General features: G+C 52.7%; 1 protein-coding gene across 2 annotated transcripts; it reads right to left on the bottom strand.

Annotated features, from left to right (window-relative positions):
• Positions 1 to 5,664: 5,664 nt before the first annotated feature.
• Positions 5,665 to 13,964, bottom strand: N4bp3 (NEDD4 binding protein 3). Of its 2 annotated transcripts, none has more exons than XM_013114714.3 (5): positions 13,309 to 13,964; positions 8,517 to 8,864; positions 7,771 to 8,283; positions 6,725 to 6,982; positions 5,665 to 6,594 (listed from the first exon to the last, which is right to left on the bottom strand). In XM_013114714.3, exons 2-5 carry the CDS (start codon positions 8,832 to 8,834, stop codon positions 6,067 to 6,069), a joined length of 1,617 nt encoding a protein of 538 aa, XP_012970168.1. In that variant the 5' UTR covers positions 8,835 to 8,864; positions 13,309 to 13,964; the 3' UTR covers positions 5,665 to 6,066. The 2 variants fall into 2 exon arrangements, with proteins under 2 accessions (XP_012970168.1, XP_005071897.1); XM_005071840.4 differs by having other exon boundaries at positions 6,725 to 6,979; positions 13,309 to 13,962.
• Positions 13,965 to 20,590: the final 6,626 nt, after the last annotated feature.

Raw genomic sequence — 20,590 nt, forward strand, 5'->3', positions numbered from 1 at the left:
AACCAGGGGCCGCTCACACTGGGCCTTTGAACGTGTGTATCTTTCTCACGATGTGGTGGGCCTCGCGTTCTGTATTCTCTACTTTTCCTATGTATGAATTTTCTTCCTCTCTTGATTCTGTCGCTCTTTTCCTTTTTCAGATTGGATTTTTAGTTTTTTTTGGAAGGGAGTGCTTCAAAGTGGAGTGCACAAAAGCTGTTCTCAGTATTTTCTTTTTTTGGGCCAGTTTCATAGGAGTTATTTATTGCGTTTTTGAGACAGGGTTTCTCTGTGTAACAGATCTGGATGTCCTGGAACTCGATGTGTATACCAGGCTGGTGCAAACTCAGAGAGATCTGCCTGCCCCTGCCTTCCAAGTGCTGAGACTAAAGGCGTGTGCCACAGCTGCCCGGTGGATTTATATTTTAAACTAAAAAAGATGAAAAAAACAAAACTAGAGATATAGTTGAGTTGGTGAAGTATATGTCATGCAAGCTTGAGGACCTGGGTTCAGGATCTTGAGGACCCTGGTGCCCACCAAAAGAGCTGCCTGTACTCCCAGAACTGGGGAAGCAGACAGGTAGTTCCCTGGGTCTTGATGGTCAGCAAGCATAACTAAAATAGTGAGCCTCAGATTCAGTGAGAGACTTGCCTCAAAAGATGGAGAGTGGGATTGAAAAATATACTCAATGCTGACCTCTACATACACAAACGGGAAAACCCTCCATGTCCTTGTTATTTTAGAAGGTAGTGCAAATTGTGACTTATTTTCCCCCATATTTAGAAGTCAAGCCAAACAGCACTGGTCAAATTGTGTTCCTTCCTTAGGCTTTCCCTTTATTCTTTTTTTTTTTTTTTTTTTTTTTTTTTTGGTTTTTTCGAGACAGGGTTTCTCTGTGGCTTTGGAGGCTGTCCTGGAACTCACTTGGTAGTCCAGGCTGGTCTCGAACTCACAGAGATCTGCCTGCCTCTGCCTCCCGAGAGGCTTTCCCTTTATTCTATAGAGTTTTGTTGTTGTTGTTGTTGTTTTTTGAAAAATATGTTAGATCTGGATCTCCACTCTTTCCATGTAAGTATAGATTTATTTTTATATAATTTCCTATCACTTTTCTTGTTATTGTGTAATGTGATATTTGAAAGAGGTGTGATTAAACACCCTCGCATAAGAAAAAAAAAACCCTGCAAGATTTTTTGAGAAAGTGAGGGTTAAACATGGCTTATATTCAGGCAAAACATACATTTTATTTGTTTTTTCATGACAGGGTTTCTCAGTATTGTTTTGGGGCTGTCCTGGAACTCGTTCTGTAGACCAGGCTGGCCTCGAACTCACAGAGATCCACCTGTCTCTGCCTCCCGAGTGCTTGGATTAAAGGCATGCACCACCAACACCTGGCTGCAAAACATACATTTAAAAATAAAATCTTGTTAAAAATGAAAATGTGAGTTGGGTGGTACACATCCCTTTAGTCCCAGTACTTGGGAGGCAGAGGCAGGTAGACATCTGAGTTCAAGGCCAATCTGGTCTACAAAATGAGTTCCAGGACAGCCGGGGCTACACCAAGAAACCCTGTCTCAAAAAAAAAAAAAAAAAAAGCTCCCTCCTTCAAGCATTAAGGAGCTCAAGATGGTAACTCTAAGTGAACACCAGTATGGGGTCCTGTGTGTTGTACACACCCGTTTCCTTTGCCCAGGAGCTCCTTGCCAGCTCACCCATCAAGCTTTCCAGGCATCTATCCCTCTCTTCTGTTTACTGTCCTTCTGAATTTAGGCAGGATGCTGTCTTTCCTGGAACTCACCCCATACTTCCTGCTACACCCAAGTTCAAATTCATTTGGGGATGCCCCTCCACACTGCTCAGAAATGTACCCCTCTGACTGCAGAGAATCCAATTCAGTCCCCGGTTCCAACACTGGGTCACTCACAACCACCGGTAACTGAAGCTACAAGGGCTCCTTCCTCCTCAGGCACAGGTACACATGTGCACAGACATGCATACACACAGATACATACATAAAACATAAATAAAAAAACTCATCCTTTGCTTCATAGAGTATCTGTGGAGGCCAGAAGTGGGAGTAGCTTAAGCTATATGAGGCTATGTCTCAAAAATAAGAACTATCAGTTGGGCAGTGGTGGCACATGCCTTTTATCCCAGCAGTCAGCAGAAACAGGTGAGTTTGAGGCCAGCATGGTCTACAGAGTGAGTTCAAGGGCAGCTGAGGTACACGGAGAAATTCTGTGTGTGTGGGGAGGAGACATTCTGAATTATCTTTCCGCTGTTTAAAAATGTATTTTTCATGTGTGTAGGTGCTTTCCCTGCATGTATGTCTGTGCATCGTGTACTTACAGTACCTGTGGAGGCCAGAAGAGGGCATCTGATCCCTTGGGCCTAGAGTCACAGGTGGTTGTGATCCATCTTGTAGGAACTGGGAATAGAACCTGGGTCTTCTGGTAGAGCAGCCAGATGAGCAATCTCTTCAGCCCTGTGTCCTTTTCATCCCCTGACTGGCCCTGCTATCTAAAACAGCATTCAATAGTGTAGACATGTCTTCATCCCCTTCCTCATCTGTGAAGTGAATTCGGCCCAAGGTCTGAATGGTGACTTAAGCTAGAGCCTTAAACTTGGCATTGAACTGACCTAGAACTACTGCCTATGAATAGCTCAGAGTTAAAACATTCCCCAGGTCCTCACCTCAAAGTCATACTAGTTAGTGGGGGAGTCTGGTCATCCTTGCTTCCATATTCTACCTCCCTGGGGGTGGAGCCAGAGCAGTCTGAAGCAAAATGGAGGCCACCACCCTGCTTTGGCAATGCTCACAGCCTAATGGAGTCAGGCAAGCCAACAGTCAGAGCACAATAGGAACACCTGGTAGAGACAGGCGTCTGGTGCTCTGAGAAGTTTTCTTTCCAAGTACTGGCTACCTCTGTGTGGTACCTTGAACACAGGGCTCAACCATGACGAGTCCCAGCTACCTCCCCAGTGATGCCCAGGACCTGCTCAAGCCCTTCTTCTTCCAACCCCCAAGGGCTCCAAACAGAACCATCTCCTCTCCCTGTAAGCCTTGGTTGGGCCAGGACAGACTAGAGCGGGCTCTCCAGAGAGCCAAGAAGTACAGCCGAGATCACTGAGGTTAGAAGGTCCTAGAAGACTGTTGGTTAAGTGACAGGCCAAGAGGAAGAAACATTGGGTGAACAGGAGCGATCCAAAGAATAGAATTGAAAATAGTGTGAGGGGTCCTCCGGAGGTAACAGGGACAGGATTCTCCAGTAACTGTGACTTCTATGACCAGTTGGCCCCAGAGCCACCCAGCCTGCTTGGGGACCGGGGAACTGGTTTGCCAAGCAAGGGTGAGCTAACAAGAGATCTAGTTCTGGGCTGCCCTCCCCCTCTACATCTGGGCCTGGCCTTGGTTTCTGGCACCACTGCCAAGTTTTGGTACCGCCCACCCACCCCCGCTGGCTCTACTGGCCAGCCCAAGTCGTAATTGCTGGGTGGGGAAGTGCACTGTGCAGTGGGCACACCAGAAGGTGGGCACCTGGCCCGACTGGCTCCTGGCCCTGGGGAGGAAGTAACTCAGACTTCAGGCTAAAACCTGACCTGTTAGGGGAAGAACTTCTAGAGGTCTACTAGCACAGAGACTTGCATTTGCTAGGAAATGGAAGTGGGTACCATGGTCTGTGGGGATTGGCTTGCCTAACCCACTTCTGCTTTCCCTGGGGTGGGGACTGGAGCTCAGGTGTGTGCCTGTGTGTGTGTCTCAGCTACTCCCAGGGAACTATCTGGGATACAAGGTCGACCTAGTGTGAGGAGTGCAATGGGCTGAATGGTTGGGAAGAAATGGAAGGAAAGGGCCAGGAAGCACTCCTGGATTCCACCCAGGAGCTGGCTTTTAGGGACAGGGCTCCAAACACACCCCCTTGGACACACCTACCACCCCCAAGCACATCTACACACACACACCTGCCACTCACAGATCATAAACACAGCATCCCTGCAACAGACAACTCACACCCAATCCTCCACCCTAAAAAAGGTGGGGCCCATCATTTAGGTGTCACAGCCTATAGCTGGTCACCTAAACCCTGGCACCTATTTGCTGGGCCTCAGAGGCTCACAGACATGGCCTGAGACCTAGAGTTCTGTGACAGGACTCTAAAAGAATTCTTGAATTGTGCCAAGGAAGAGCCTGGAAACAAAAAACTGACTGTGTTCAGTTGGACAGGTGGACCTCTGTGAGTTCAAAGGCAGCCTGGTCTATATATTGAGTTCTAGGACGATTAGTGATACATATCAAGTGTCTCAAAAACCAAGAAACAAGCTGGTAGTGGTGGCGCACACCTTAATCCCAGCACTTGGGAGGCAGAGGGAGGTGGATCTCTGAGTTCAAAGCCAGCCTACAGAGCAAGATCCAGAAGAGGCTCCAATGCTACAGAGAAACTCTGTCTTGAAAAACCAAAACAATATGGTCTACAAAGCAAGTTCCAATATAGCCAGGACTATTACAGAGAGAAACCCTGTCTGGAAAAAACAAAAACAAAACCTATGGTTTCCCCGGGAGCAGGGAAGCACAGTGAATTTGCATTGCGATTCATAACTGTAGCAAAGTTACAGTTATGACGCAACAAAAATAATGTTATGGTTGGGGGTCACCACAACATGAGGAACTGTATTACAGGACTGAAGAATTAGGAAGGCTGAGAACCTCTGCTCTAGAGGAAGGGAGCCCAAAATGGAGGTGCATGCCTATAATCCAAGCATTTGGGAGGCAGGGGCAGGAGAATTTCTGAGTCCTGGGCCAACCTGGGAGTCCCTGTCTAAAACATGGCAAAAGAAAGCAGACAGGCTAAGATGCATATAGCACAGGTCCATGATTCCAACACTTGGGCAGCAGAATCCCTCAGGGCTAGCCTGGTCTACAAAGACGTCCATGCTAGTTTGATCCACATAGCAAAAGGGGGTAAAAAAGATAGATAAGGAGGTAGGCAGAGTTATCAGCTACATCAGTCACTAACCCAAGGGGAGCAAAGCCATTAGGAAGCGCAACACTGCTAAGGGAGGGGTGGCTGAGGGCTTCAGAGGACCTGGACCATCTTTAGCTGGAAGCAGGGGTTTAAAGGGTCAGTTTTGAGGCCAGTTACAGAATGAGTGACTGCTTTCCCGGAGCTTTCTAGAACACAAACCAGATCTACCACCTATGAAAATGACCCACAGTTCCTGCACCTGCCTCTGGCTCCCGGCCACGGAGGGAGGGGCACACCACAGGCGAAGATGGCAGAGCCCACAGGAGCTTTTAGCATGTTACAGAGGAAGCTGTCTTGAGCGGGCTCCAAACCCAGCAGCTGCCTGGGCACCCGGGTCTACACATCCCACCAGAAGACTTCGTGTTCTCGAAATGCCTCTGTCGACCAATCCTTTTGTTTCCCTGGCATTGTTTCTTCTCAAACATCTGATGGTGTTGAAGAAAGGGGTTGCAGCCCACACAGCAGCTAAGGACTGTGAGGCATGGAAACAAGGAATAACATTCCTCCATCCTCCAACACACAGGATCAGAGACTGCAGGGGCACACTCTTCCCACCACCATGACCACGAAGGAGCTACAGCCTAGGTCCAAGACCCGGCACACTGACCATCCAGGATCCTCTGGACTCAGGCCAAGGACAAAGCTATCAACTGGGCCTCCTCATAAAAAAATGTGCTTTTATTTTGGAGGCCAGTCTTCCCACCCATGGCTCCTTCCATGGAGGAAGACCTCAGGCCAAGTCTCCAACCACCCGCCCTCCGTCCTGCTTCTCTGCATCCTGGGGTTGGGGCTTCGATGGCTCCAACCTACTTTACTGGGCCACACCCATTGTAGGGAGCAGGGCTGGGCCTTGCCTGGGTCTGTTTCTCTGCCAGCAAGACTTTGCCATAGCTTCTAGAACAGGCACCCTATCCAGACCATTGCCTCCTGGATCCCTCCTCTGGGTGGGCCTCCCATCCCTGAACTGGCCTCTACAGATTCTGCCTCAGACCAGCGCAAGGGAGAAGCCTGCCATCTCAGGGTATCTTCTCATAGCGCGCCTGCTGTCAGCACACTTGGCTAGCGTCAGATTTTAGAGGACTCCAGCCGGGGACTCCAGGATGTAGGAGGCTCCCGCAGCACCCGCAGCTCCTCTTCGAGTGCCTGGTTCCGACGGTACATGTCCATGTAGCCCCCTTGGATTTCTCGCTGGTAGCGCAACACCCTTTCCTTTTCCTCCTGCCAAGTCTGCCGCTCCTGCTCGAAGCGCAGCGCCTGCTCCTGGCCACGAAGCCGCTCTTGCAGCAGCTCTGCCCGTAGCTGCTCGGCCCCTTCTCTGGCTTCACTGCCTCCTGCCTCCCCTAGCAGTCCCCTGCTCTTGCAGTCATCCGTCTCACAGCTGCCTGGAGCTGCCTCCCGAGGCGCCTGCTCCTGCAGGCTGCGCACCGTCTCCCGCAGCCGAGCCAGCTCAGCGTCCTGAGCCTGGGCTTGTGCCCTGCTGCCCCGAAGTTGCGTCTTCAGACTGAAGATCTCAGCCAGCTTCTGCGCCAGCTCTGCCTGGGCTTCCCGAAGCTGCTGTTTCAACAGACTAATCTCTGCGGTCTTCTGGCACACCTGAGGGTAGGGAGAAACTGTGAGCGAGGGCCCAGCAGTGTGGTACCGGAGCCAGCTGCAGGGGAGAGGCAACAGGGTATGGGGCCAGGGCAATGAGAGACAGAACCCGATGCCTACAATGGTGTCCTACCTCCCATCGGGCTTCCTCCTCTGACCGGGCACTGGGGTCGGCCTCCATTTGGGGACCAGAGGTCCGAGGTTCTGGGGCCAGGCCCTGCTGAGCCCGCAGCTCCTTGCGCAGGCGCCGCTGCTCCTGTTGGGCCATAAACAGCTGCAGTTGGAGGTTGCGCTCACTGCGCTCGGCTTTCTGGGCCACCTCATGCAGCCGTTCCACATAGAGGCGCTTCAGCTCAGACAGCCACAAGCGCTGGCGCTCCTCTAGCACCTGCTGAGGGAAAGAGGAACTGGTGAGCCGTGGGCCCAGCCTCGCTCAGATTTGCAGAGTTGGCATGCCCCCTAATAACAATGTTCACGCCGGGTGATGGTGGCGCACGCCTTTAATCCCAGCACTCGGGAGGCAGAGGCAGGCGGATCTCTGTGAGTTCGAGGCCAGCCTGGTCTATAGAGCGAGTTCCAGGACAGCCTCCAAAGCCATAGAGAAACCCTGTCTCGAAAAACAAAAAAAAAAAAAAACAATGTTCATTTGTGTCCATTGCCTGCCACCATTAATGTCTTATGCACCTAGGCCACAGAGTCCCTCGTCCTGGCCACATGAGCTTCACATCCAAAGAGGCTCTCCACAGATAAGTGTTACTAATACATGGTCTTCACAGAGGCTGTCTCCCTCCTTCCTACACAATTCCCAGACAGGACCAAAGTGACAGGGCATCCCTGACATGCAGCGGAGGAATAGCTAAGGCTAGAATTTTTTTCTTTCCAATGCTGAGAATTGAACTTAGGGCCTCACGCGTGCTAGGCAAGCACACTACTCCTGAGCTATAGTCCCGGCCTACAGGTGTCTTTTTTCGTTCTCCCTGAAGACCAACGGGAGGAAGGGGCACAAGCTCCCATGTCATTGCTCATCACCTCTAGTACAAAGCTGGCCCCCAACATCATGCTACGCTTAGGTCTTGTCCATGGTTTGTCCCCACCCCAGCTGTGTCAGCTGTCAGAAATTAATCTGGTCTATATCTCAATGCTAAGGGACAAACCACTCCAGGGCAGGGACTCTCTCACCTGAGTGAAGGGGTTAGAGACATCCTGGTCACTGAGGTCCCTCTTGAGTTCCTCACAGGTCTCAGGCAACACAGCTACCTCCCCATCAGTGGGACAGGAGAACTCATAGGGGGGAGGTGGCTCAGGCAGGCAGCTCAGGACAGCCAGAGGTCCAGATTCCTTGGGGCTCCTTGAAGCACGGTCCAGTGAGCCCCCAAGGTGATTAATGTGGCCTAAGGAGGAGCTGAAGGGGCTGGGGCCAGTGCCTGGACTACGGCCAAAACTGCCCGCACTGGAAGAGTCTGAAAGGCTGGGCTCGGGGACACCATCATCTAGGCTGAGGGCGTGAAGCAACTGTGCCCGGGCCTGACTGGCCCGAGGCCCAGGGCTCAGGGGTGGGTGGCAGGCCAATGTGTGCAGACTGCCATTACTTCGCCATAACTTCTGGCCCTTGTGGCCCGCCAGGCTTTGCATGGACAGGAATCCTTTCCCACTGCCCACAGGAGGTTTGAACACCGACGGACGAATTCGGCACTGCCAGGAAAAAAAAATTCAAGAATGAGTTGGGCTGGTCACTCTTTTCTGCCTGCCTGATGTTCCTGAAGGCCCTCCGGATCCCCTGTGAGAATGCAGGGTACATGTCACAGGGAGGCAGTGGTCAAGCTTCAGGCCAGCCACCTGCCCTAACCTGTCGTCTGGGCCTCCTAGCTGACCACCCAGGATCATGGTCTCCAAGTTGGGCCCAATCCCCCACAACAGAGATGCACCTTGTCAAAGCGGCCCCGCTCAGGTAGGGAAGTCTTGCTGAAGTCACCAGCCCGAGGATGCTCCCGGTAGTAGAGGGTGGCATAGTCAGGCTCATTCCGGGGTGCTCGCTTGCTGTTCTTGCCGTCCTTCTTGGGGAGATGCAGGTAGCTGAAGAGTTCCCGCTGACCCAAGCCTTTCCGGAGGAGCCCATCAGGCTGCCTGGGGCCCCGGGATCCAGCCAGCGCAGCCCGAAGTTCTTCGGGGGAAAAGTCCTGCCGTTCCAACAGGCTGCCCACACTGCCCATGGCAATGTCAGTAGGGCCCAAGGCTGTGGCCATGAAGGTTCAACAGGGCACAGGCAGCTGACTCTGGGAATCAGAAGGCTCCGTTAGTGGCAGATGGGCACTCAGTACCCAAGTCCTCAGATGCTCTAGAGCCAGACACTTGCCATCTGTCAGTTCCCCAATTTGCTCAGGCCCATCAGAGGCAAATATGTGTGAACAGGATAGGATTCACAGAAGGGCTTATGGAACACTGTGCCAGACTAAGTCTAAAGACAAGCAAATGGGCTTCCACTGGGACACCTAAAGGAACAGCTCCAGATAGGGGTCTGGTGTGCAATGCCCAGGAATGGCTCCTAGGTAGGAGAACAGGGCCTTCCTTCTAGAACTGCACCAACAAAGGGCAGTGTGTGTGTGTGTGTGTGTGTGTGTGTGTGTGTGTGAACTCAGGCACTGTCTGACCCATGACCCTGCTTGCTTCTGACAGGTTCTCCACCAAATATGCGGCATGGGGAGCAAGCACAGGGAACCAGAACTGGAGGAGGTCTGTTCCTCTGTCTTCTCTAGGTGGGAAGCTCCTCTTCCCTCAAAGGGTCAGAGGGTTTCCCCAAGGAAACATCTGGAGCGGGTAGGGCTGGGGGAGGAACACAGTGGGAGGGATACAAACAGGAAAGGCCCAAGGGGAGGAAGGATGGTGATACACACAGGAAGGGCCTAAGGGGAGGAACAATGGCTCCCGTTTCCGGAACAGGTGTTCAGGTCTAGGCAACGACGGGAGGCAGAGGGACGGGGCAGTCTTTCTCTGTAATGCCACTGAGTTCTGCCATCAGCTATCACCAGCCAGGGCCCCAGGACCTTAGCCATGCCTAGTCTCTTCTTGTCTTCCTCGGAAGCAGAAAGGCAGTGACAGACAGCGTTTATCACTTAGGGATGCTGAAAGGGGTAAGATAACGTGACCAGGCACCTAGTCCAGGCCTGGCCTGAAGCCACGATCAACACAGAACACCCGAGGCTGAGCTTAGTCACACACTCCCAACCCCACACCGAGGGACCAGGCTTATGGACTCCTCACACGCTCTGGGGCCCGCCGCTCTGGAGCTGGTGCCTGTACCACACCCATCGCCTGGTGTACAGTTAGTGCAAACAACTGGCAGTGAATGGCACCTTTTCTGCCGCCCACGCACACACACAGCTGCTCCCAATGCCAAGCAGATGCCTGGCAGGCAGGCTGCCACCGGGAGTACCCACCACCACCCACCCAATATGCTTCCGGGACACCCACTCCCACCCAAACAATGTGGTTAGGAGGCTCCATCCTCAACCATTTCCAGGCTTTGTGTTTGTGAAAGACAAAGCTCTCTCTGGTAGAGAGAGGGCAGGCCTTGTCCCTGCCCCACTCACTCTACAGCCCTCAATTGCACCCGGGGGTGGGGGTGGCGAGAGTCATAGCCCTGTCCTGAGGAACTTTCTTACACCGCTCAAATTAGAGTGCATGTCTGAGTTAGGACACACTGACCAGCCCCGTGTGAACAGAGTCATCTCCTTCTAGGGATGTCACATGCTATGTAAATTCAAGAGATTCAAACAGGTTAAAGGGTTATTGGAGCAGGGGCTACTACAGTAGCATGGCACTTCGAAGGAGACTGTGGCTCCAGTACCCCTCTTTTTAAAGGCAAGCCCCTGGAGACTCACAGGGCTGGCAGTATGAGGACGCATAGGGTCCTAATGCCAGAGCTGCCAAGTGTCTAGCAGGAGTCAGGATGTCGCCCACAACCAAAAGGACTAGAATGGGGTCACCTTGCCTCCCTATTTCAACATTGCCTTACCCTGACAAGCCCACCTTTTGAGACATCACTGCATGTGAAATGTTCTGTTACTACTCAAAGAAAGTGATCGATCTAGTCTCCAGCCACCTCTTTCCCTCGTGTGTGTGTGTGTGTGTGTGTGTGTGTGTGTGTGTGTGTGTGTGTGTGTGGTGGGGGCGATAGATGCCTGCCTTTGCATCTTGCCTTCCTTACCTCTGTCATGACAATTGACAGAGAGGCAACAGGAGTGAAAGGGCTTTGTAAACTGCTAAATCCTGTGTGCCCAGGGGTTGGGGCCATTGCCAAACATGCCCACTTCACCCCAAACACACACACCCTCACCTTCTTCTGTGTAAATACTCACTGCCAGTCTCATGAGAAAAAACTGGCATTCTATGGTGCTAACCAAAAGGTCTCAGGTCCAGGGATGAGCCAGCAGGGCCTTGAGCCAAAACTATGTAAAGGGCTTTACACAGAACACTGCGTCAGAGTGTCAGTCCCACAGAGAAACGTTATTAGAGGACAGTTGCATCCAACAGCAGACAGCACACTTTGTACAAGGTCACCCACTGCTCGCTCACCCACTACTCAAGTTCTCACATGGCACTGTCTGCTCCATCTGCAGGGCTGAGGCCCCAGGCCACCCAGGTCTGCCTGGAGACAGACCCTCTTCCTGAAAAGACCCAACCTACTACCTCTGCCCCTCCCCCAACATATACATTCCTTCCTTCCCGTTGCTTAGAAGCCTTGGGATTGCCTGCTCAGACCAGGGCAGCTGTGCAGGCTCTCTGCGATTTGGTGGGGGTGGAGGAGAGAGTTGACAAGTGCCTCACCACCTCTGGGGAAGCAGAGCAGAGCAGAAAGCGGGGTGGGGGGTGGGGGGTGTTCCACCAAGTGCCCGTGCTGTGCCTATCTTAATGCCTGGGGCTCTGTAAGGGTGGGATACACACCATTACTCAGCTGGCCACAGCAATACCCCTTCATGCCTGTCTCCCTCAGCCCCAAGATTACCCAGCGGTGCAGCAATCCCTAAACAGAGGTACACAGTGGGGCTCCCCAGTACCAGACCCTGGGTACCTCTTCCAAATACGCCCAGGGGGTGAATGTACTCAATTTTTGCTTCACTGGAGGAAAATGAGGCCGGGCGTTGGTGGCACACACCTTTAATCCCAGCACTCGGGAGGCAGAGACAGGTGGATCTCTGTGAGTTCCAGGCCAGCCTGGTCTACAGAGAGAGTTCCAGCACAGCCTCTAAAACAATACAGAGAAACCCTGTCTCGAAAAACCAGAAAAAAAAGGGGGGGGGTAAAATGATGTGACCAAGGTCACGTTCAGCTGTGTGGGAAGAAGTGCCCTTGGCTTCCTAGATGCAGCTTTCCTTGCATTTCCTTTGGGTTGGGGGCCCTGCAGACTCTGTGTGGCAGTACCGTCAGTCACCCTGAGCTGCCATTAGTCCCACCAGAGCGCCCCAGGGGAGGGTCACACCACCTGCTGGGGGATCAGTCCTTCTGAGGGGTGTGTCTGCAGCTGCCCCAGAGGAATGAGACTGGAATGTCCCAACTCCAAAAATGGGGACAGCCTGAGACGTGGTGGGGTGGCTGGCATACCCTTGGCAGAATTATTTCCCCTGGCTCACTGCACAGTGTTTCAGGGTTTCCCAGCTCTTCTATTTCACAATGTCACGTCTCCACAGAAGCCGGTGGACACACAGGGCACTAAGGATCCTACCTACAGATAGGAAACTGAGGTTTGGAAGGAGGAATGAGTCCTCTACTACACCCGGCTGTCTCAGCTAGGGGTCACCTTCCACCGGCAGACACTGCTGTCTATGTAGCCTGCCCTGCCCCCATGCTTCTTTCTTCTCCCAAGGGCATCATCTGTGGGTAGGATGGAACTTAACCCCCTCCCAGAGATCTCTCCTAGGGCGCCCTGGAGGAAGGGGGTAGTGCAAGTGGCGCTGGCTTAGAGACTCTAAACTCTGGAAACTGCTAGAGGCGGTGTCGGAGCTGGCTGGTCGTTTTCATTCACAGTCTCGCACATACACACCCACACGCAGCCAGTCGGCAGAGGAGCCCTGCTTGGAAGAGCCTAGGAGGAGGCTGATCACCAGGTCCAGGAGGGCCTCCCGCCTCTGCTTCCTCCCAAGGACAGTCATGCCCACTCTGTACCTCTGGGTTGGGGATGTCCCAGATCCCCATCTGAATAAAGCCAGGGTCCCGGTTCTCACTTTTGCCAAAGGCTGAGGTCAGGACTGGAACAGAGTTCCAGTTCCAGCCGAGGACCAGACAGGGTAGGAGGCCGGGGCAGGAAGATGATACCTTGAGCGCGAGGGCAGGTGAGCGGTGTCCCCGGGAAGGTACCCTAAGACAGGTTGGCCATCCTGGTGGAACTACGCCAGGGAAGGCAGTGGAGGAAGCAAGAGATCCCAGAACTACTGGAGGCCCCAAAGCTACCCAGGGGGGCGGGGTGGGGAGTGCACATCCCGCCCGCCGTCTGCCGGGCCTGCCTGGAGCTGCTGCAGGGGGCGGAGGCCGAGGTCAGACTCCTGCGCCAAGGGCGCCTGCCCCTCCTGGCTGCGGCGCAGGGGTCTCGGGCGATGCTCCACGGAAAGCGCATTCATAGATCAGCCTCATGCGCGGGAGCGGAGGACACCGGAGGTCGCACTTTCTCCTGCCACCCCCGCCGGGGTCTGAGAACGACCTCGGCGACCTGCCCAGCCCACTTACCATGCTGGCGCCGTGATCTCAGGACGCGCTGCAGTCCCCAGTTCGGTCTCGAACCTTTCTCCTTGCAGCCTCTTCGGAGTGGCGCGGGAGCCGGATCGGCGGGCAGAGGACGCGCTGGGCGACACTCTTCTGCTGGCCCCAGAGGCGGAGGGAAAACCCGGCCTGACTCACCCGCGCGCCGCGAGCCCCAGAGCCCGGCCCGGCCCCCGGATGTGGGGGGCGGGCACCGGCACCGCCCCCAAGCGACCTGGGCCCCGCCCAGGCGCGAGGTTGCAGAGGGGCTAGGTTCCCCCGGTGCGCTCTCGCTCGCGTGTTACAGCTCCGTAGACTCGGATCCAGCCGAGGCTCCAGAGCCCGCGCCTCCCGGCTGCTCCTCCTCCTCCTGCTCCGGGCCTCTCCCGGCTTCCTTCCCGAACCAGCTTCCAAACTGGCGCGCTGGGGTGGGGCGGTCACGTCTCTGTTCCTCGCCGCCTCTTTCTCAGGTAAGCACCCCTTTCCTCTTCTGAAACCCAAGTAGTGCTCTGAGAGCCGAGGAGGTGTAGTCAGCGTCTCCAGTGGTTGGCAGCTGGACTGAGCGCAGGGCTTTTATTTTGGAGGGAGTTTAGTTTGCCTCCCTTGCCTTCTAGGGGCGGCAGGTTCAGATGCCTTCAGGGGCCAGAGTGATAATGTAAATGAGTCACATGGGCTGGGTAAGGCAGCGGGACGGAAACAGAAGGCTGGACACCCAAACACGTTCAAATTCAGAAGTTAGAACACCTTTTCTCCCTTAAAAAGTTAAACACAGTTGGGTGAGGGTGGAGAGATGGCTTTGTGGTTAAGAGCATCAGAGGACCAGGGTTTGGTTCCCAGCGCCCATGTGGCGGCTCATAATCCTCTGTAACTCCTGTTCTCTGGGAACCAGTTCCCCGCCTGTCTCTGGGGGCACACTGCATGCACGTGGTGTGTGTGTGTGATTTTCGAGACAGGGTTTCACAGTGTAGCCACAGGGTTTCCACAGTGTAGAAACTCACTCCGTAGACCAGGCTAGCCTCGAAATTAGAGATCCACATACCTCTGCCTTTCGAGTGCTGGGACCAAAGTCGGGTGCCACCTCCTCCTGGCCACGTTTTCTTTTTAAGATTAAAAAAGAGAGAGAGAGAGAAAGGAAAATAGGTTAGACGTGACTTTACGGTATTACTTACCACTTCCATTCCTAGATATATGGCCAAAGAACCAAGAATGCCAACAAGAACTTATACTCAGATGTTCATAGCAATACTGTGCATAGTAGTCAAGAGAAGGAAACGCATCAAACCCTCCATGGATTAAGGAAGGGATAGTGTGGTCCACCCATACAGTGGAATATTATTTACCACAGAAAAGGAATGATTGGCATCCCATGCTACAACTCCGATAAACCTCTAAAAAGTGATGCTAAATCAAAGCTCCCACCCACAGAAGGCCACATGTGGAGTGGTCTCAGTCATGTGACATAGGTAAACCCTGTGGACAGCCTGCAGATTGGGGACGCTGCAGGGAAGAAGTGAGAGGGATGCCTGCTGGTTGTGGGGTTTCATCTTGGTGTCGGGCGGTGGCTGCAGCACTTTCTGCTCTTCCCTTTAAAATGTCTCAGCGGGCTGGGTGTGGCTCAGTGGTACCCCCAATTCAAACAGGTAATGTTGTGTCGTGTAAAACTTCATTTAAACGAAACGTCACCTGTGGCCCTGCAGGTACCAATTTGCAGCCTCTGCTTTCTGTTTTACTGTTGGCAGCTTCCTAGCAAAGGAAATGTCGGGCTTTGGGATTTTCTCCTTAAGAAAACTCACCCACAGCGACTCAGTATCTGGGTAGTGGAGGGGCTGCAGAGCCTGAGACAGACGGACGCTCACGGCAAGGTGGAGAGCTCTGGGTATGTTTAGATGCAGATGAGCTCTCTTGGGAGGCTAGAGCCCTGAGAGATCATCTGAGGTGGCACACACAGAACATGCAGCAGGCTGTGTAGGACAGCCGAAGGCAAGCTCGTGCACCAGGACCGACTGGGCGCTGCTCACACAAGCCTGCCTGCTGGGCGAAGCTGGAGACTGGGTTACAGCCACCCAGGCTATCATCTGGGGAGATTGGGAATGTTCATGAAATGGTTATAAAGAACTAACTTGGAGCCAGGCTGTGGTGTCGGAGCCAGGCTGTGGTGTCGCACGCCTCTAATCCCAGCATATAGGAGGCAGAGGCAGGCGGATCTCTGTGAGTTCAAGGCCAGCCTGGTCTACAGAGTCAGTTCCAGGACAGTCTCCACAGCAATACAGAGAACTCCTGTCTAGAAACAAACAAACAAACTTTTTTTTTTTTTTTTAGGAAAAAAGAGGTCAAAGCTAAACTCTAGATTCTTTTTTGTTTGAGAAAGGGTTTCATGTAAGGCAGGCTGCTCTTGAACTCATTTTGTAGCAGAAGATGGATTTGAACTCTATTCTAAATACTGGGATTGTATGTGTCCTGACTCTGTAAATACTTACTAATTGCTATTGTTGTTGGGTGATGTGTGTGCATTTGCATGTAGGTGGAGGTCAGAGAACAACTTTGAAGTGAGTTTCTCTATTTCTGCCTTTACGTGGGTTCTGGAGATCGAACTCAAGTCCTCGGCTTGCACAGCAAGGACTTTGCCCACTGGGTCACCTCACCCGCCCATTTTTAGTGTTGATGGTGACTCTGGTTCAGTAAGACCCAAGCTCACATCCCTCCTCTTCCTGAACCCCTTTCATATTTACAAATGCAGTAATTTATCCAAGTTCCTGTGGGTTCTTCCCCTGTACCAAGGTGGCAGTGGGGAAGGGTGGTGGTTGTGTCTCTGGCATCCCAGAGGAAGGACTGGATCAGAGGCCCCTCCCCTCTGGAGCCCAGAGACACCAAGAATGAACACAGGAGAGAGGGTGAAGGCTCCTGACTGAACAGAACACTCAGAACTGTCTTCAGGTAAGGATCCTGGCTTGGCTGTGGAGCTGAGGGTCTAGAGCAGAGGACGGGGACAGCCTGGAGAGAGGTGTCATTCAGGGAAGCGAGGGAAGGTTAGGAGCAGGCTTCTTGTCCCCTACAGCGACTAAAGACTCCAGACTGCTAAGACCATCTGCCTCTGGAGAACTGACCTGACTGACAGATACTGCCTAGCTTTGAGCATGCATGTTGTTACCCTGGTTACCTTGATGGGGAATGGCAAGGCAGACAGGACCAACTGATCCTGTAGGGAAGTAGGCTCAGTACAATCCAGTATCTCCTCTTCCCCTGGCACGCTTATGCCTTCCTCTGTGTGTTTTCAAGGCTGAAGCATAGGACATATCATTGAACTCTTGGATGCCCTTGGTTCAGGTCTCTCTGATGGAACACTTGGGGCTCAGAAGGGGGACCTGATCTGCCTCTACCAAAGTACATACACCTCAGTCCTAGAGGGCCCAAAAGGGTTTGCCTTTCTGAGGTCTTGGAGAGAAGTGTGTTGGGCAGAGGTGGGGTCAGAGACCATCAGTAGGCCAGGCCTCTTTCCTCCCACCGTTACCTTGCCTCACAACGTTGAAGAGACTAGACTCCTAGGCAGTTGGCCCTGGGGGCGGGTACCCACTGAACGCTGTCCACCTCTTGGGTTTATCATGCAGACCGGTATACACGGGCTCTTGTCCTTACATTTGACAGACCTATGGATTTGGCATTCGAGCCATGCTGTTCAAATGCCAAGGGGTGAGGCACTCCGGGCACCAGGCCAGGGCTGAAGTGAAACCAAATTCCCTGGGTACCTATTTCCTGAGTTGGCTAGCCTTGGGAAATTTAACTTCCTTCAGTTATCTGCTGCCTGCAAGTGCCCAAGACAGTGGGGTCCTAGGGTCACTCGTGGGGTGTAGGAATTTATCCCACCCCTGGCTGCCACCCCGGCTGCCTCCCCTGGCTGCCTCCTCTGGCCCCATCACCTTTCTTGTTGACCGTTGCGACAGTCTACCTAGGTTCCTCTCCACTCTGCCCCAGAGGAACCTTCTAGCCCACACATTTTGTCTCCAGCCCTCTGCAGCCGGAGAGGCAGAATCTCAGCCTCAGAACTGGTCCTGCCACTCCTTCAGGCTGAGACACTACCATGGCTCCCATCACCCCGTCCTGGGAACTGCCTCAGTCTCCTCCTCTGTAATTGGCTGGTTTGGGGGTCACCCACTGCCTTCCAAGTCTCTCTTCCCACCCTCAACACAAAATTGATCACACTGTCTCCGCTCAGCCTTGTCCTTTTACTGTGCACCGTCATCTCTGGGCCACTTGTCCCATCTTTTTTTGTTTGTTTGTTTGTTTTTCAAGACAGGGTTTCTCTGTATTGTTTTGAAGGCTGTCCTGGAACTCGCTCTGTAGACCAGGCTGGCCTCGAACTCACAGAGATCCGCCTGCCTCTGCCTCCTGAGTGCTGGGATCAAAGGCGTGCGCCACCACCGCCCGGCACTTGTCCCATCTTGTCACTCCCAGAGAATAGCCAGCCCTGAGCACATAGGGACGGTGTCCAGTCCAGATTTCCCCAAGGTCCTCTGCCTCTGTAGTGCTGGTAGTACAGATGTGCACCACCATGTCTGGCTTCTGTATGTAACAAGACAACCATTATTCACCACAAAGGTATTCACCACGAAGCTCCTCCATTCACCTTCCCAAAATTTGTGCCATGCCTATCCTTCCGTCCCAGGAGCAGAGAGCCCATATTCTTCTCTGTAGCACCAATTGTTTCGCAAGGAAATGGTTTTTCTCCTTTTGTTTTTGAGGCAGGGTCTCTCCACATAGCCTTGGCTGTCCTGGAACTCACTATGTAGAACAGACTGGCCTCGAACTCACAGAGATCCACCTGCCTCTGTCTCACAGCGAGAATAGGGAGGCTTGCCACCATGCCCAGCCCTCGTGCTGGAGATTGAACTTAGGGTCCTGTACATGCCAGGCAAGCACTCTACTAACTGAGCTACACCTCCAGTTTTCTCCTTTAAAAAAAAAAAAAGATGTGTATGTGTGCCTGATTATGTGTGCCTCATGTTTATGCAGTATCCAAGCAGGCCAGAAGAGGGCAGTGGATTCCCCTGGAGCTAGAGGCACAGGCAGTTTTATACTGCCTGATGTGGGTGCTAGGAGTCAAACTCAGGTCCTCTGTAAGAGTAGCAGGTGCTTAATGGCTGGGCACCTCTTCCCGGCCTTCCTCTTCTTAATCTGTCTAATGACAACTTAATTAGTAGACCAACGAAGAACTTAGGAGGAAGGCAGAGAGAAACCATTTGTTCTCACTACAGTCTCCTTGGGGCCTGACAGTTGGCCAAGTTCTTCTTCAACACACCATCTGCCCCCAAAAGAACTTCATGGCTATTTTCTAGCCAGGAAGAAGAGAAGGAAGAGAGGTGGTTCTTGCCCTGGATCCTGGTTTTGTAACTGCCTGGTGACCTTTCTGAGCCTTGGATTCTTGGTTTTGTAAAACAGGTCAAATCACTAGATTAAGTTCACTTGGGTGCAGGAACTGGCACAGTACACAGGGACTTGACAGCCCTGCAGCCCCCACCCGTCACTCCTCACCCTCCCTCCTCTCTGTCCCCTTGGAGCTGAGCCAGCTCTAGCCCGAAAGAGAAGATTTGGGCTGTGTTGGTGGCCACTAAGTCCTTACAAAGGGCAGGCTGACAGATACTAAGTGGACTTGGACTGCCCTCCCTAAGTCGCTGGCTCCTCTCCTGCAGTCCCTCCTCCCTGGGTGACCCAGTGACCTGGGCAGCCCCCAGCAGGCTGTGGGTGGAAGCTGAGACCTGCCAGGACATGCTCAGATGCCTGCCTTAGGGCAGGCAGCTCAGACCTGCAGGAGCCAGCCAGAAGACCCGCCCCCGGAAGTCCAGGCCGCTCAGCTGGCCCACTCCTGGGCTACAGGGAGACCTGGACCAGCCAGTCCAGGAGGAGCTGCCGGTCTCAGTGGTCACAGCACTTAGTTCCAGTAGGCTTAAGGCATTCAAAGGTTTAGGGATCTGGGTTGGGGGTCTAGCCTATAAGGCAGTGTCGGCACACTCAACCCTACCTACTGAGTGCAGTCAAGGGGGCTAAGGTGGCACTGTATATACAAGGTGCATTTTCCCTATAGTGGTTTAAAAGGAAAGGAAAATATCAGCTCAGATCGTGGATTATTATGTATCATTCCTGACTACAAAGTGTGTTTCAGGCCAACCAAAGAGTACATGACACCCTGCCTTGTAAAAAGAAAAATACCAAGTTATGGTCTCTCTATGTTCATGATGACCTTCAGCTAGGACTCTAGGCTCAAGCCCTCAGCACCCCGTGGGAGGAGCTGGGAGTGCCTGTGGGTACTCCTGGTAATTTAACCTTTTTTCCTAAGAATTGAAACTAGGGCCTGGCATCCGCTAAACCCTTGTACCAAGCTGTACCCCTAGGTCCACCCTCAGCCCTCCTGGCTTGTTTCAAAACAAATTCCAGATAATAGCATTTCATCTGTAAACATCTTTTTTGTTTGTTTTGTTGTGTTGTAGTTTGAGACAGGGTTTCTCTGTGTAGCCCTGGCTGTCCTGGAACTCAACTTGAGACTAGCCTCAAAATCAGAGATCCAGCTGGAGAGATGGCTCAGAGGTTAAGAGCACTGATTGCTCTTCCAGAGGTCCTGAGTTCAATTCCCAGTACCACATGGTGGCTCACAACCATCTGTAACTAGATCAGGTGCTGTCTCTGGTATGCAGGCAGGAACACTGCATTCACAATAAATAAATAAAAACATTTGTTAAAAAAAAAATCACAGAGATCCTCCTGCCTCTGCTTCCCAAGTGCTGGCATTAAAAGCCTGCACCACCACCACCTTGATTCGTCTATAAACGTCTTAGGGAAGGCATTTAAGTTGTACTGATTATGCCTTTATTTGGGAGTTTGCTGGAAATTGAGTTCAGAGCTTTATATATATATATTAAATATGCTGACTTTCTCTTAATTTTTTTTTTAAACTTTGTGTTTTGAGACAATGTCTCACTGTAGCCCTGGCTGGCCTGGAACTTGCTATGTAGACCTGGCTGGCCTTTAATTCACAGAGATGTGCCTGTCTCTGTCTTCTGAGTGCTGGGATTAAAGTCTAGCACGCCGTTCCAGACATAAGCAAGCTTTCTCCTCCACCGGGCTACACGGCAGCCCCGAGCTTGTTTTTCTGTATGACTTCACAGGTGTGAAAGCAAAGCTGAGGACTGCAAGTGGGCAGTGTCTGGAGGTGGAACTCTCTCTGCCACCCTTGACCACTGGCAACGCAGAGGAAGGTCGGGGGGGGGGGGGGGACCGCCTT

This window comes from Mesocricetus auratus, unplaced genomic scaffold (genome assembly GCF_017639785.1).
Source record: "Mesocricetus auratus isolate SY011 unplaced genomic scaffold, BCM_Maur_2.0 Super-Scaffold_100007, whole genome shotgun sequence".
Classification (NCBI taxonomy): domain Eukaryota; kingdom Metazoa; phylum Chordata; class Mammalia; order Rodentia; family Cricetidae; genus Mesocricetus; species Mesocricetus auratus.

Bases quoted from the DNA above. Each gene is read 5' to 3' on its own strand.
- N4bp3 (XM_013114714.3), bottom strand. From the start codon at position 8,834: ATGGCCACAGCCTTGGGCCCTACTGACATTGCCATGGGCAGTGTGGGC. The intron at 6,983-7,770 runs GTGAGAGAGTCC...TCTTTCCCTCAG, and splicing joins TCTCTAACCCCTTCACTCAG to CAGGTGCTAGAGGAGCGCCA. The intron at 6,595-6,724 runs GTAGGACACCAT...CCCTACCCTCAG, and splicing joins AGGAGGAAGCCCGATGGGAG to GTGTGCCAGAAGACCGCAGA.